General features: G+C 46.4%; 2 protein-coding genes across 2 annotated transcripts; both read left to right on the top strand.

Annotated features, from left to right (window-relative positions):
• Nucleotides 1-952: 952 nt before the first annotated feature.
• On the top strand, nt 953-3,300 carry LOC134538798 (histone-lysine N-methyltransferase PRDM9-like). The gene is made up of 2 exons (XM_063380290.1): nt 953-1,017; nt 1,965-3,300. The coding sequence occupies exons 1-2, from the start codon at nt 953-955 to the stop codon at nt 3,298-3,300; spliced, it is 1,401 nt and encodes a 466-aa protein (XP_063236360.1).
• A 200-nt stretch (nt 3,301-3,500) lies between these two features.
• On the top strand, nt 3,501-16,222 carry LOC134538895 (pyrroline-5-carboxylate reductase 3-like). Its single transcript, XM_063380500.1, has 6 exons — nt 3,501-3,605; nt 5,625-5,695; nt 6,733-6,912; nt 9,332-9,544; nt 11,231-11,396; nt 15,983-16,222. Exons 1-6 carry the CDS (start codon nt 3,527-3,529, stop codon nt 16,081-16,083), a joined length of 810 nt encoding a protein of 269 aa, XP_063236570.1. The 5' UTR covers nt 3,501-3,526; the 3' UTR covers nt 16,084-16,222.
• The last annotated feature ends 277 nt before the right edge of the window (nt 16,223-16,499 follow it).

Here is a 16,499-nt window from a genome sequence, read left to right as displayed (position 1 = left end):
GAGTAATAAACAGGACATATAAATGTGGCGCGGTACTGTTCCTGCCATCTGTTGGGTCGCAGGACAACTACAACGTGTGGTTAGAGAGAATCGCCGCGACCCGTAAAAGGGAGCACACGAAAATAATGTGGTTAGAGGAAGTAACCACCGCCCACATAACGACTTTATTTTTGTGGTTAGCTACAGTAACCACCACCCATAAAACAGTATCATATTGGTGGTTAGTTGAGGTGACCCGCACCCTTCAAAGAGTTAGGCTGGGGAAAAAAAATGAGCTCGTCTCTGAGAACAGAGGCTGAGGGCCAGGCCGTAAAGAAATAAGAAGAGAAAAAAAGAATGAATTTCCAAAAATATTTATAATAACAATATTTTAAATAAAACGTGCCTAAATCCCTAATACACGGCACACCTACTGTCACCTCGCGTCCTGCATAGCTGCGCGCGGGGATGATACAGTCCATTCATATCATTACAGATTAGATCATCTCCATAAGGTTACAATGTACTTCATTCTCTTCATTTAGTAATGTAGATTTCGTGGCTCGTATATGTATATGTGTGTATACACACATCCTCACAGGAGTCTGAAAGTCTGAGGTTATCACAGTTTTATGATTAAAATTTTTATGAATCAATAATTTTGCTACAGAATTGATTGAAAAAAGGTTACAGTAAAAAAACATTGTTCTGAGAAATTTTTATTTTATTGAGAGTACATTTTCTGATATAGATTTCAGGTTTTCAACAGGATAAAAGTTATTTTTCTTTGCTTTCAGTAATGAGGCAGAATCTGTAATATTTATTCTGTGCACGTATGAAATTAAGAATTTTAATTTGGTTCACTATTGTCCGCCAGCTCACAAGATAACTACACATATGCATGGGACGATGAAGAGCGAGCTGAGTGTTCTTCCAAGGAGTTGTGTTCAGTGCTGCAAGGAACACGAGCGCCATGCACGAGGTAGTGCACTCGCACTGGTTGGAGGTCTACTCGTCGAGCGAGTCGGCAGGCAGACAGCGAGTGCTCCACTCGCCGGCAGGACTTACCTGCACAGCCCCACGGCTGTGTCGACGTGATAGAAGGCGAGTGACATTTATTTCCAACGCACTATTGCGAGTGGATATAAGATAGGACAGTTATTACAAAGAGCTAAACACATATACACAGTTAATTATTTTCTCAGAACACTTTTATAATTTCATAAATTGTTTGTAATAAAATAATTTTTTAAGAATTTTTAAATATTGCACTGTCCCTGGCGTGTTAGTTGTATATATAAATTTATGACAGCCAAAGGCATTTAGAAAAAGTTCAGTCTTAATTAAATTTCACGTGAACTGTAATATAATATTGTACAGACGTAAATAACGTTTTTGGTAAATGTGTTGTAAAATTTAAGGTCTTTTAAAATAATTTGTATTGAAACTTACATTTGCAGGTGTGTAATTGCGTATTATTTTTTTGTTCACAACTATACTACGAGACAAAGGGAATGAACCAGAGAAAATGCTCAATGTTTATTGTTGTTTCAAATGTAGTTTGTAAATAATTTTATATGTACGCAAAGTACTTCTCTCGCTCGTTATTAAAAAAATACCGTCTAGGGTTGAAACTCTCGGGACAGTACTGAGAAAACTATATACCTGCCGTAATTTTAAATTACAAAGCTTCCATAGTATTGTTTACTTAAGAGAAGTAAGGATAACAACATATCTTCGTCACATCAAAACAGGGTGTGTCAGGGACCACACAGCCACACAGAGACCAAGGCCAGGGTGTGTCAGGGACCACACAGCCACACAGAGACAAAGGCCCGGGTGTGTCAGGGACCACACAGCCACACAGAGACCAAGGCCAGGGTGTGTCAGGGACCACACAGCCACACAGAGACCAAGGCCAGGGCGTGTCAGTGACCACACAGCCACACAGAGACCAAGGCCAGGGCGTGTCAGTGACCACACAGCCACACAGAGACCAAGGCCAGGGCGTGTCAGGGACCACACAGCCACACAGAGACCAAGGCCAGGGTGTGTCAGGGACCACACAGCCACACAGAGACCAAGGCCAGGGTGTGTCAGGCACCACACAGCCACACAGAGACCAAGGCCAGGGTGTGTCAGGCACCACACAGCCACACAGAGACCAAGGCCAGGGTGTGTCAGGGACCACACAGCCACACAGAGACCAAGGCCCGGGTGTGTCAGGGACCACACAGCCACACACAGACCAAGGCCAGGGTGTGTCAGGGACCACACAGCCACACAGAGACCAAGGCCAGGGTGTGTCAGGGACCACACAGCCACACAGAGACCAAGGCCCGGGTGTGTCAGGGACCACACAGCCACACAGAGACCAAGGCCAGGGTGTGTCAGGGACCACACAGCCACACAGAGACCAAGGCCAGGGTGTGTCAGGGACCACACAGCCACACAGAGACCAAGGCCAGGGTGTGTCAGGGACCACACAGCCACACAGAGACCAAGGCCAGGGTGTGTCAGGGACCACACTGCCACACAGAAACCAAGGCCAGGGTGTGTCAGGGACCACACAGCCACACAGAGACCAAGGCCCGGGTGTGTCAGGGACCACACAGCCACACATACACCAAGGCCAGGGTGTGTCAGGGACCACACAGCCACACAGAGACCAAGGCCAGGGTGTGTCAGGGACCACACAGCCACACAGAGACCAAGGCCAGGGTGTGTCAGGGACCACACAGCCACACAGAGACCAAGGCCAGGGTGTGTCAGGGACCACACAGCCACACAGAGACCAAGGCCCGGGTGTGTCAGGGACCACACAGCCACACAGAGACCAAGGCCAGGGTGTGTCAGGGACCACACAGCCACACAGAGACCAAGGCCAGGGTGTGTCAGGGACCACACAGCCACACAGAGACCAAGGCCAGGGTGTGTCAAGGACCACACAGCCACACAGAGACCAAGGCCCGGGTGTGTCAGGGACCACACAGCCACACAGAGACCAAGGCCAGGGTGTGTCAGGGACCACACAGCCACACAGAGACCAAGGCCAGGGTGTGTCAGGGACCACACAGCCACACAGAGACCAAGGCCAGGGTGTGTCAGGGACCACACAGCCACACAGAGACCAAGGCCAGGGTGTGTCAGGGATCACACAGCCACACAGAGACCAAGGCCAGGGTGTGTCAGGGATCACACAGCCACACAGAGACCAAGGCCCGGGTGTGTCAGGGACCACACAGCCACACAGAGACCAAGGCCCGGGTGTGTCAGGGACCACACAGCCACACAGAGACCAAGGCCAGGGCGTGTCAGTGACCACACAGCCACACAGAGACAAAGGCCCGGGTGTGTCAGGGACCACACAGCCACACAGAGACCAAGGCCAGGGTGTGTCAGGGACCACACAGCCACACAGAGACCAGCAGGCAGCGATAAGCCCGAGGGAAGAGAAGCGAGCGGTGTACTGACATCACGGGTCAGCGCGGGGCAGAGCGAGCTGATAGCGACTGATAGCTCCAGGAGGCTGCGGACAGTCAACAGCATGGCAGCGGCTGTGAGGGTCGGCTTCGTGGGCGCCGGCAAGATGGCACAGGCCCTGGCCAGAGGCTTCCTGGCAGCAGGTCAGCTGTGCTACACTGCTACTAGTACACCTCTGCACCATTCACCTGCAGGGTGTAGTGTGCTACACTGCTACTAGTACACCTCTGCACCATTCACCTGCAGGGTGTAGTGTGCTACACTGCTACTAGTACACCTCTGCACCATTCACCTGCAGGGTGTAGTGTGCTACACTGCTACTAGTACACCTCTGCACCATTCACCTGCAGGGTGTAGTGTGCTACACTGCTACTAGTACACCTCTGCACCATTCACCTGCAGAGTGTAGTGTGCTACACTGCTGCCAGGACTCCATTGCACCATTCACCTGCATGCCTCTCCTGCAGGGTGTAGTGTGCTACACTGCTACTAGTACACCTCTGCACCATTCACCTGCATGCCTCTCCTGCAGGGTGTAGTGTGCTACACTGCTACTAGTACACCTCTGCACCATTCACCTGCAGAGTGTAGTGTGCTACACTGCTGCCAGGACTCCATTGCACCATTCACCTGCATGCCTCTCCTGCAGGGTGTAGTGTGCTACACTGCTACTAGTACACCTCTGCACCATTCACCTGCATGCCTCTCCTGCAGGGTGTAGTGTGCTACACTGCTACTAGTACACCTCTGCACCATTCACCTGCAGAGTGTAGTGTGCTACACTGCTGCCAGGACTCCATTGCACCATTCACCTGCATGCCTCTCCTGCAGGGTGTAGTGTGCTACACTGCTACTAGTACACCTCTGCACCATTCACCTGCATGCCTCTCCTGCAGGGTGTAGTGTGCTACACTGCTACTAGTACACCTCTGCACTATTCACCTGCAGGGTGTAGTGTGCTACACTGCTACTAGTACACCTCTGCACCATTCACCTGCATGCCTCTCCTGCAGGGTGTAGTGTGCTACACCGCTACTAGTACACCTCTGCACCATTCACCTGCAGAGTGTAGTGTGCTACACTGCTGCCAGGACTCCATTGCACCATTCACCTGCATGCCTCTCCTGCAGGGTGTAGTGTGCTACACTGCTACTAGTACACCTCTGCACCATTCACCTGCAGAGTGTAGTGTGCTACACTGCTGCCAGGACTCCATTGCACCATTCACCTGCATGCCTCTCCTGCAGGGTGTAGTGTGCTACACTGCTACTAGTACACCTCTGCACCATTCACCTGCATGCCTCTCCTGCAGGGTGTAGTGTGCTACACTGCTACTAGTACACCTCTGCACCATTCACCTGCAGAGTGTAGTGTGCTACACTGCTGCCAGGACTCCATTGCACCATTCACCTGCATGCCTCTCCTGCAGGGTGTAGTGTGCTACACTGCTACTAGTACACCTCTGCACCATTCACCTGCATGCCTCTCCTGCAGGGTGTAGTGTGCTACACTGCTACTAGTACACCTCTGCACCATTCACCTGCAGAGTGTAGTGTGCTACACTGCTGCCAGGACTCCATTGCACCATTCACCTGCATGCCTCTCCTGCAGGGTGTAGTGTGCTACACTGCTACTAGTACACCTCTGCACCATTCGCCTGCATGCCTCTCCTGCAGGGTGTAGTGTCTTCACTGCTACTAGTACACCTTTGCACCAGTCACCCTGATGTCTCTAAAGCAATGCCTGCCTACTGTGTGTATGTAGTCTAGAATAGGGGAGTCTGGGACAGGCTTGAGGCTAATGATTCAATAAGGTTTCAATAACCGGTCGTCATCCTGAATTTTTAGTGTGAAATTCCTAAGAAGTCTTAAAAATTAATCAAAAACTTTCAAAATTCTTAACAATTTCACTGTTTTGAGATCAAAGTTTCCACTTTAGTATATTTGTATGTTTAAAAAAATTTTTTTTAAACAATGTTCAGTGAACTGTAATGATCGTATGGCTATAAACTTTACAAATGTCTCTGAAAAGATGATTTAAAGATATAATGGTTTCCCTTTAAATTTGCAGACTTTAATACGATTTAATGATTAACAGATGCTTCCCAACCAAAATGCTTCAGTAACACATTACAAGTATGTTTGAATCACATTTGTATTTAGGTCTGACGAAGGGAAGCAACATAGTTGCCAGCTGCCCTCCCCAGGACGAACACCTGCTCAAAGAATTCCAGGTAAGTCAATTTATTCGTCCGCTTTTCTCTATCTGGCTGTAAGTCTTTGTTAACTTGCACAAAATTTTACAAAACTTGAGTCTATGTTAACCATTTTTTAAAACAGTGACGTCAGCCGCGGCTTCGCGTCGTAAGCCTGGTCCGACTCCACTGTCCAGCCCAATCCTGCCCGGCATGTGTACCGCCCATGTACGTGCGTGTGTTCAAACTGCGCGCCACGGACTACCGCAAGATGGCGCACGTCACCCAGGAACCAACAACAACTATTATTATATTTTATTATAAAAAGTAGTGTGTATTTAATATTCTGAGTGTGTATAAATGATAAGAGTGGGCACGTGGACCCGGCTGAGGCGAGATACTACCCGCTCTAGGGTCGGCACTGCACGGATACCACGGGGGTAGCAACACGTGTGACTCCGCGCACGTCTGGCCTCGGCCGATGACGAAGAGGAACTGGCGCGAGCAGCAGGCAGCTTCCCGCCGGATCTAAACCGTTATTCTTATCCCGCGCCCAGGGTTAGCTTTGAGGAAGAGACAACACTCGTATAATTTATACACACTCAGAATATTAAACACCCACTACTTTTTATAATAACATATAATAATAGTTGTTGTTGGTTCCTGGGTGACGTGCGCCATCTTGCGGCAGTCCGTGGCGCGCAGTTTGAACACACGCACGTACATGGGCGGTACACGTGCCGGGCAGGGGAGTCTGACCAGGCTTGCACGAGGTGTGGAGGTAACACCAGGCATGCTCGTCTCACAGGCACTCGGAGCGCAGACCACTCACTCCAACGCCTCGGTGGCTCAGCAGTGCGAGGTGGTACACGTGCCGGGCAGGGGAGTCTGACCAGGCTTGCACGAGGTGTGGAGGTAACACCAGGCATGCTCGTCTCACAGGCACTCGGAGCGCAGACCACTCACTCCAACGCCTCGGTGGCTCAGCAGTGCGAGGTGGTACACGTGCCGGGCAGGGGAGTCTGACCAGGCTTGCACGAGGTGTGGAGGTAACACCAGGCATGCTCGTCTCACAGGCACTCGGAGCGCAGACCACTCACTCCAACGCCTCGGTGGCTCAGCAGTGCGATGTGGTCGTCCTGGCCGTGAAGCCACACGTCATGCCCGCAGTCCTGGATGACATGCGCGCCTCAGTCACGTCCGGCCACGTCGTCCTGTCCATCGCCGCCGGAGTCTCCGTGCAGAGCATAGAGGACGTAAGTTTCCTCATTGTGCACTATACACAAGCAATGGCTTTATTTAAATAATTGTTAACCACTCAATTGTTATTGTTCCACATGTGAGAATATAGCATTGGCATATCATTTATGACATTTAATATATCTAACCATGCTCTGGAAAACTACATGGCACCACTTTATGCTAAATTACAATTTATTTTATTTATTTTTTGGAATAGATCAACTGAGAAAATTTAATAACACTAAATATAATTTTCTGCTTCTTTATTTCTCAAAAATGAACTTTAAAAAAAAACCTGACTCACTTTTGGCTTACTCGAAGCATTCTCCATGTTTGATTTTGCACGTCTTACGAATTTCTCTTTATTTAGCATTTAAATACTTCATTCTTACCAGAGAGCAGAATATACCATTTCTTAATTAAAGATTAAATAACATTTCAAAATATTTATTAAAATAATTAAAAATATTTAAGACATTTTATTTTGCAGATATTACTTATTTTTAAGTCGTTCGCTATCAAAATCTTAAAACATGCTTTTCCCGTACTGCTGGGTAACTCCTCTATACTCTTATTTATGTAGGAACATACAAATCGGATTAAGGTGCCAAATCATTTTAAAAATAATACAAGGTGGCATTTTAAAACGTGGTTATTATTTTAAACTATGCAATTTCAGCAAAATTACTTATACTTGCTCTATACCTAATCTAAATACGAACAGACCATAATGCTGGTATGTACCTATAAAGGTTTTCTTAAACTTTGTATTACTCAATACTTTAAGGGGGTCACCCTTACACTACCATCTCAGATAATAAAAAAATAAAAAAATATGCTACTCAGTTTCTTAAAAAAGTAATGAGAAAAGCAAATGTACAGAGAAATGTTAGTAGTAGGAGGAGCAGGGGGGTTCTGCATCACAAAGGATATGCAAATCAGGTAATTAATCACTGTAAACCTTCCCCCCTTCCCATCCCACCCCCTCCCCAAGCAGTCTTAAATTATTTGTTATATTGTTCTATTGTCTCTCTTCCCCCCTACCCCCTCACTATCTTAACAGGTTGAAAACATTAATCATTATTTACCTATTGAAAATTTTTCAGTGATTTATTGGTGCAAATGACAGGTGTCCCCCCCCCCATCCTTCTCACATGCCCAAGTAAAAACAGATTTATGCACAACATCACTGACTTGTGGCTTAGACTTGCGGTGAACAATTATCTTAATGTTGCTGTAAACAGTTTTCAGTAGAGAGTGGTCAGTTATGTCTTGCGGAGCCAGTTTATTGTTCTACGACATCTAGAGTTCTAAAAGAACGTACAACATCAGCCAGAATTCTAAGTTAATTTTCAGTGCCACGCGATGTCAACACACGACAAAATAGAGAGACTGCAATGGCCTATTAAAACATTCAATAACATGCACTGCTTGTAGAATAATGTGTTATTCGGTGGTCCTACTGAAGGAGTTAGGAATCCTTGTTTTCATGATTGTTGCCAGCGCCTGGAGCCTGGCTGCCGCGTGCTGCGAGCCATGCCCAACACGGCCGTGCAGGTGCGCTGGGCATGAGTGCACTGTGGTGATTGTTGTCAGCGCCTGGAGCCCGGCTGCCGCGTGCTGCGAGCCATGCCCAACACGGCCGTGCAGGTGCGCTGGGCATGAGTGCACTGTGGTGATTGTTGCCAGCGCCTGGAGCCCGGCTGCCGCGTGCTGCGAGCCATGCCCAACACGGCCGTGCAGGTGCGCTGGGCATGAGTGCACTGTGATGGTTGTTGCCAGCGCCTGGAGCCCGGCTGCCGCGTGCTGCGAGCCATGCCCAACACGGTCGTGCAGGTGCGCTGGGCATGAGTGCACTGTGGTGATTGTTGCCAGCGCCTGGAGCCCGGCTGCTGCGTGCTGCGAGCCATGCCCAACACGGCCGTGCAGGTGCGCTGGGCATGAGTGCACTGTGGTGATTGTTGCCAGCGCCTGGAGCCCGGCTGCCGCGTGCTGCGAGCCATGCCCAACACGGCCGTGCAGGTGCGCTGGGCATGAGTGCACTGTGGTGATTGTTGCCAGCGCCTGGAGCCCGGCTGCTGCGTGCTGCGAGCCATGCCCAACACGGCCGTGCAGGTGCGCTGGGCATGAGTGCACTGTGATGGTTGTTGCCAGCGCCTGGAGCCCGGCTGCTGCGTGCTGCGAGCCATGCCCAACACGGCCGTGCAGGTGCGCTGGGCATGAGTGCACTGTGGTGATTGTTGCCAGCGCCTGGAGCCCGGCTGCCGCATGCTGCGAGCCATGCCCAACACGGCCGTGCAGGTGCGCTGGGCATGAGTGCACTGTGATGGTTGTTGCCAGCGCCTGGAGCCCGGCTGCCGCGTGCTGCGAGCCATGCCCAACACGGCCGTGCAGGTGCGCTGGGCATGAGTGCACTGTGATGGTTGTTGCCAGCGCCTGGAGCCCGGCTGCCGCGTGCTGCGAGCCATGCCCAACACGGCCGTGCAGGTGCGCTGTGGGGCCTCGGTGCTGGTGCGTGGCACTAGCGCCACGGACGAGGACGCCCGCACCACCAGCGCTCTGCTGCGTGCCGTGGGCTCCTGCGACCTAGTGGCCGAGCAGCTGGTGGATGCCGTCACTGCGCTCAGCGCTTGTGGCCCGGCCTACGTGAGTCACACTCGTCCGCCTCACGACGACAATCCACTTGTTACACACTTACCAGATCAACACCTGTCGTGTTCTCGAGGCGACCGAGGTTATGTTCCTGATCAGGTGGAACCAAGATGTTCCGCTGACTGAGACATTGTTCCCTATTAATAGAGATACTCTTATATCTTCACTCTTTTATTCTGTAGCATGTTGTCTCTAATCATCATTGCTGGTATGATGTACACACAACACCAATGTGCCGCAACTTAAGCAGTAATATTCAAGAGAAGGCTTGTAGGAACTATTATGCAATGACTAGCTGAACTTGATATTCGATCTCTCCTATACCCTTCTGCTATATGACTTAAAAGATTATTATTGTTTTCTATGTACATTGTCAACATTGGCTTAAGATTAGCATCAATAACTGTGGTGTGCTATCTGTTCCTTTTGAAGTTAACGATTTGCTAGCTCTTATTTAACAAACTTAACTTTGCAGTCCAAATATCACTCATATTTTGCTACCTTTTGACTGGTAATTTTAAATGATGATTCCCTGTTTTTTTTGTATTGGGATTATATTTGTTGCCAGGAAGTACAAAGTCAGTGGAAAACATAGTATTTATTTCTTTGTAGATTGAAATATTTTTTGTGTGGTTTTATAAAATATGGTTTCGTTATCAATCAACATCTCTACAAATCAAATATTAGACAGTATTCTCCAGTTTCTACATTGTTTATCACTTCCATAAAAAATACAGGCGGAGGATCATTTATTGATAGAGTAGATGACAATTTACCAATTATTCTCAGTGGAGACATAGTCAAATTCACATTAGAAATTTCTGGACCACTTCTCAAATAGCTAAATCAACTATCACCGACTTCGCCCTGAAACAAAATATAATCCAATAAGATTTGATTAGAGATCAATTAGCAAAATAACCAAATAATAAAAAGGTCACTCAAAAACATATGAAATCTAAAGCCTATAACAAACCTTCCTTTAAAATAACTAACACATTCTTACCACCTAATTTTACAACATGAATCAGTTCCAATATCTCACCACCGAATAAATTTAAAGTTTAAAGTCCTTGGTTAATGTGGATGGTGATGGTTCACGTGGAGCTAGAAGCGATTGGAAGAGTGTGGATGGTTATGGTATATGTAGTGCTAGAGGTGATTGGACGAGTGTGGCTTGTGATAGTGCATGTGGAGCTAGAGGTGGTTGGAAGAGTGTGGATTGTGATGGTGTATGTGGAGCTGGAGGTGATTGGAAGAGTGTGGCTGGTGATTGTGCATGTGGAGCTAGCGGTGATTGGAAGAGTGTGGCTGGTGATGGTATATGTGGAGCTAGTGGTGATTGGAAGAGTGTGGCTGTTGATGGTATATATGGAGCTAGAGGTGATTCGAAGTGTGTGGATAGTGATGGTATATGTGAGGCTAGAGGTGATTGGAAGAGTGTGGCTGGTGATGGTATATGTGGAGCTAGAGGTGGTTGCAAGAGTGTGGATGGTGATGGTATATTTGGAGCTAGAGGGAATTGGTAGAGTATTGCTATTGATGTTATATGTGGATTTAGAGGGAATTGGTAGAGTATGGCTATTGATGGTATATGTGGAGCTAGAGGTGGTTGGAAGAGAGTGGCTGGTGATGGTTCACGTGGAGCCAGAGGCGACTGCAGGAGTGTGGCTGGTGCAGTTGTACGTGGCAGCAGAGGCCATGGCGGACGGCGCAGTGAAGATGGGTGTCCCCCGGGACTTGGCCCAGCGCCTGGCCGCGCAGACGGTGGCTGGAGCTGGCCGGATGGCCGTGGAGTCGGGCCGACACCCGGCGCAGCTCAAGGAGGACGTGATGACTCCTGGAGGTACACAGCTGTTCTCTAACTGTCTGTTTGCTATTATATAGCCTGCTCGTATTCAAACATTTAATTTATACATTTGATTGCTCAAGTTTTCAATAGAAAAAAAATAAAATTAAAAATTTACTAAAATTATTATTATTTTTCTATTAATGAAATGTCACTTCATGATAATTAAATGTTGAAATAAATGTTGAAGTGAAGAATCGTGACAAACATGATTAATTCTTTAAAGAATAACTGTTGAGATGTATAAAATTAATGTGTTTCAATGTTTATTGTTTTATAATTATTGCTAGTTACTATTATTGATTTTATATTTTGTAATTATTTAAATAAGCCATTTATACTTAAACACATCTTTGTTGTTTATAATTATTTTATAGCACTCATAATTAAACATAAGTGAGCAACAAATTCTTCTTTCAAAATGAACACATCTAATATTGACTATCTTTTTTTTTCTAATAAAGGAAAATATGCTTCAAAATAATGATATTTGAATTTTTGTTCTTATGAGTGGTACTTTAAATAATATTGAGAGATAAACACGCTGCAAGGAGTTATTTTGGGAAGAAAAACTTTAGAGGACTTTGGCAGATGTATTTTAAATAGGTTCGCAGGAGTTTTTTTTTAGCCGGTCCTGGTGCACTGTAGGAAAAGGTCTTGTGGAGAGAATGCCAGCTTTGTGACTGTTATGGTGCAGAAGAGGAAGGTACTCGTAGCGTGTAAGCGAGCGGAGCAAAGAGTAAACTGTGAGTCACAGTGCCGAAGAGAAAATGTACATCGGGATCCTGTTAAACTCATAATGGCCGAATGGCGTGGAAAAGGCAGTGAATTTACGACAAGAATCCTATTTTAATATAAAACAATGTCAACAACAAGACCTATCGTGTTGTGAAATTGTAAAAGAGTTGAAGTTAAAGAAACCAATTCCGTACATTGTAGAGCAAGGTATACTGTACTATACAGGAATAAATGGTAAATTACGACGAGCAGTTGTGCCTAGCGTTTTACGTCCCATGGTTCTTACATACTTTCACTCGTCGGTCATAGGTTGTCATTTGGGCATTGAGAAAACATATCAACGTATTTGTAAATATCTATTTTGGCCGGATTTACGCGATGACGTCCGTAAATTCGTACGTTCTTGCATAGATTGTCTAGTATCAAAACCACCACGTAATGCTAATGTGGGCTTGTATGCGGCAGACCCGCCAGTTGCCCCTTGGCATACCATACATATTGACATTTATGGACCCCTAACACGATCAAAAAAGGGTAACATATGTTTGTTGGTCATTATGGATATATTTACAAAATTTGTAATTTTGTCTCCAATGAGAAATATGAAAGCCGAAACAATAGTTAAGGTTCTGTCTGAGCAGGTTTTTAAAATATTTGGACCTCCAAATATCATAGTCTCTGATAATGCTCCATACTTTCAGTCCATAATATACAAAAATGCGCTTTTTGAGTGGTCGGTAAAACCCGTGTTTAGCTCACTATATTTTCCCCAAGGGAATATGGTGGAGCGAGTAAATAAAGTCTTAAAGAGCATCCTCATATCATTTTACAGGGATGATCAGACCATGTGGGACGCTGATATCGCCTTTATTAATGTTGGTTTAAATTCCGCCCATCACTCTTCCACTGGCTTCCCCCCTTGTCTTCCATTTTTGGGTCGAGATTTAATTCATCCTTTACTAAATCAGTGGGGCCTGCCTGCCATTGACTCCAGTCTCACAGCCCAACAGCTTGATAAAATTTTAAATTCTGTTGAATGTAATCTGAAACGGGCACGCAGTACAGTAGCCGAGGTCTATAACAAAAACAGAACAGTGGCTAATTATAAGGTTGGTGAGCTTGTTTTATGTCGCTCATATCGCTTACCCAACTTAGCTGCCCAAGTTAGTTCGAAATTATTACCATTGTACGATGGACCCTTTGTGGTCGATAGGATACTTGGCACCAACACATTATTGCTACGCTCTTGTAAATTTAAAAATAAATATAAAAAGTGCCATGTTAGTCAAGTAAAACCTTTTGTGAGTTAAGACTCTTTGTAATTAGTTTATATATATATATATACCAACATATTATAGGCTATAAGGTGTGAGATTTATAATTTATTTATTTGTTGATTGTCCCCACTGTAGGAGTGTTCGTGTTTTATGTGTGTTCGGTGTTTGTCGCTTCCATTCTTTTTACAGCTGGGCGCGCCTCTCCTTCCTTCCCTCTACCCCCCCCCCCCCCCGCTGCATCTGCTGATTGCATCTGCATCGATGGCCCCATGCCGACCTCGCAAGGAGACGTCCTAGCGAGGCTCTTCTCGTCGCTTCCCCTCCCCGACCCCTGTCTGATCGAGACCCCCTAAGGAGTCTACGCCTCAGCTCTGCGAGCTCGCCGAGGACGAGCTACGTGATTAGGCTCCTAGAAGACGACCGAGCGCATATCCTGGCGCTACTTCGTATAGGATGGCTGCATAACCTTCGGGGCCCATTGCAGTGTCCGGCTCTTTGAGGCCTCAAGAGCGGGACACGCAGGACTGTCTGCCACCAGCCAGAGCCCTGCTGCAAGAAGCGTTCCTTGTGCTTGTTATTTTTTATTGTCTACGCACTATGTATGAGTACATTGACGTAACAGTGTTAGAGTCGTGTCCATGAGTGGACCTACCCGTATATGATGATTGGTATGAAGAGGATGGTTTTACTGCAAGTTGAAATTACCAAGGCGGACTATCAGATAGGCGCGGTCTTAAGGGAGGGGAGATTGCAGCAGTAGCTGCGCTCAGTCGCCGTCAGTCGCGATGCAGCGTCACCTCCTTTCATTTCCCCTACTCCCACTCTAGGTGTCTTGTTCCCCCTCCACCGCCTCTCATCCTTCCCCTTTTTTCCCTCTAGATTCAACACTAGCGACATCTGTGATTTTAGTTCTTTTTAGAGTATTTAAGCGGGCTCTCAGCTCGCTATAGTTGCTGTCTGCCCAGTAGGTCTAAGGGGACAGTCCGCCGGTTAGCGCTAACGAGTTACGTCTACACTCAGCGTCGTCATGCTGCCGCTTAAGCAGAGTTGCGCAGAACTTGCAGCCAAACGCCGGAAAACTGCAGTTTGACTACTAGTGCCTCGTTTACAAAGAACAAGAATGAGATATTAAAATCCCTTAGCATGGGCCAATTGTTGTGTGTATAACTAAATCTTGTTTATATGGTGCTTCAATAATACATGCGTCTATTATCAATATAAGTTTATTTATATTTACAACCATTATCAGCATCATTTCTTTACATACGAATCTTTACAATTTGGGTATAACCTATATATATATATCTCTTTATATGCTGTGCATTTACTAAGTACGAATGTTGTACATATTTGATTTACTTTTACGGCACAAGATAATAGTAATTGCTCTTTAATGTCTTCCTTTACAACAAGCATAAGCAAAACTATGTCCGCCTATATGTAGAACCAATGCTATATGCATATTGCATTATGATTTTACGTAACATGTTGCGGAAACGTTCCTAACGTACATAGGGATTGGTTTACAGTGTTCTCGTAAATAAGCATATATTTTACCTACACCGGCTATGCGCTAACGTCTGAGTAATAACGAAATAGCAAGCTAAATTAAATAGTGCTGGCGCACAACACGCAGTTGTAGAGAGCCGAACTAACAATATAAATTGCATACAAATAATGGCGGGCCCGACACTCAGCGATCGCCGTCACTATTACCAGCATTTACCTTGCAAAATGTTATGCCGCGGATTTACGGCTTCAAGATCTACGTAACACGAATCTAGGTTCATGACGGTCAGAACGTATTCGGACAGCATGACGACGCTGAGTGTAGACGTAACTCGTTAGCGCTAACCGGCGGACTGTCCCCTTAGACCTACTGGGCAGACAGCAACTATAGCGAGCTGAGAGCCCGCTTAAATACTCTAAAAAGAACTAAAATCACAGATGTCGCTAGTGTTGAATCTAGAGGGAAAAAAGGGGAAGGATGAGAGGCGGTGGAGGGGGAACACGACACCTAGAGTGGGAGTAGGGGAAATGAAAGGAGGTGACGCTGCATCGCGACTGACGGCGACTGAGCGCAGCTACTGCTGCAGAGTGAGTGCAGGCGTAATAACTGAACCAAGCAGAAGACGAATGCTGGATTGATTCCCAGGCTTAGTAAGCATCACAGTTTAGGGGATAAAGATACTTGTGAAGTGTGTGCAGAGTTGATGATTGAGGACTGCAGAAGAGTAATGTACTCTTGGATATATTGCATGGCTAGTAGAATGTTTCGGTGCAAAAGAGGAAGATATTAGTGGAGAGAAATTCGGGACTGATGAGCGAGCATGGCAGAAGAGCAATGTACTCTTGGATAGATTTTAGCGCTAGTAGTAAGTTGCGGAGCAAAAGAGGGAGATAATTGTGGAGAGAGTGCAGAAATTATGAGTGATCATGGCAGAATATTAATGTACTTTTGGATAGATGTTGCGAGTGTGCTGTACATGCTGTTGTGTGTGCTGTACAGGCTGTTGTGTGTGCTGTACAGGCTGTTGTGTGCTGTACAGGCTGTTGTGTGCTGTACAGGCTGCACGGCGGCGGCGATTCACCGCCTCGAGGACTTCCGCTTCCGAGCGGCGCTCATGGGAGCCGTGGAGGCGGCGACTCTGCACAACCGGCGCGCCTAGACGCCAGAGCGGCGTCCCTGCTCTGACTTGCCGGCTCAGTCTCCTCTAGCTTCTCTGCGAGTCTTTACAAATGCTATGTGTCAACTTGTAATGCAAATAAGAGCATAATATTACAATTAATTAAATTTATTATCACTTACGATGGATTAATTAATGAGTTACATATTGTGTGGTTAAGCATTTCCGCCACTTTGTGTTAACACCTCACTTAATGTTATGGTAGTAATTTCTGTAATATCCCTAAAATACTTGCAATTTGTTTTAAATAATATTTTTTCTCCATTGCAGTTATTTCAGATTGCAACACTTCATTACTAATGTTCACTAACTACGATGTTACTAGGTCGAGGTGCTTGCGGCACATAGTGGAGGAAGACATGGTAATCTAACTACTACAAGACACAAGCAGTATATAA

The sequence above is a fragment of the Bacillus rossius genome, chromosome 14 (assembly GCF_032445375.1).
Source record: "Bacillus rossius redtenbacheri isolate Brsri chromosome 14, Brsri_v3, whole genome shotgun sequence".
Classification (NCBI taxonomy): domain Eukaryota; kingdom Metazoa; phylum Arthropoda; class Insecta; order Phasmatodea; family Bacillidae; genus Bacillus; species Bacillus rossius.
This window is presented reverse-complemented; position numbering and strand designations above follow the sequence as displayed.

Bases quoted from the DNA above. Each gene is read 5' to 3' on its own strand.
- LOC134538798 (XM_063380290.1), top strand. From the start codon at position 953: ATGCACGAGGTAGTGCACTCGCACTGGTTGGAGGTCTACTCGTCGAGC. The intron at 1,018-1,964 runs GCGAGTGCTCCA...GTGACCACACAG, and splicing joins AGCGAGTCGGCAGGCAGACA to CCACACAGAGACCAAGGCCA.
- LOC134538895 (XM_063380500.1), top strand. From the start codon at position 3,527: ATGGCAGCGGCTGTGAGGGTCGGCTTCGTGGGCGCCGGCAAGATGGCA. The intron at 3,606-5,624 runs GTCAGCTGTGCT...ATTTGTATTTAG, and splicing joins CAGAGGCTTCCTGGCAGCAG to GTCTGACGAAGGGAAGCAAC. The intron at 6,913-9,331 runs GTAAGTTTCCTC...GGTTGTTGCCAG, and splicing joins CCGTGCAGAGCATAGAGGAC to CGCCTGGAGCCCGGCTGCCG.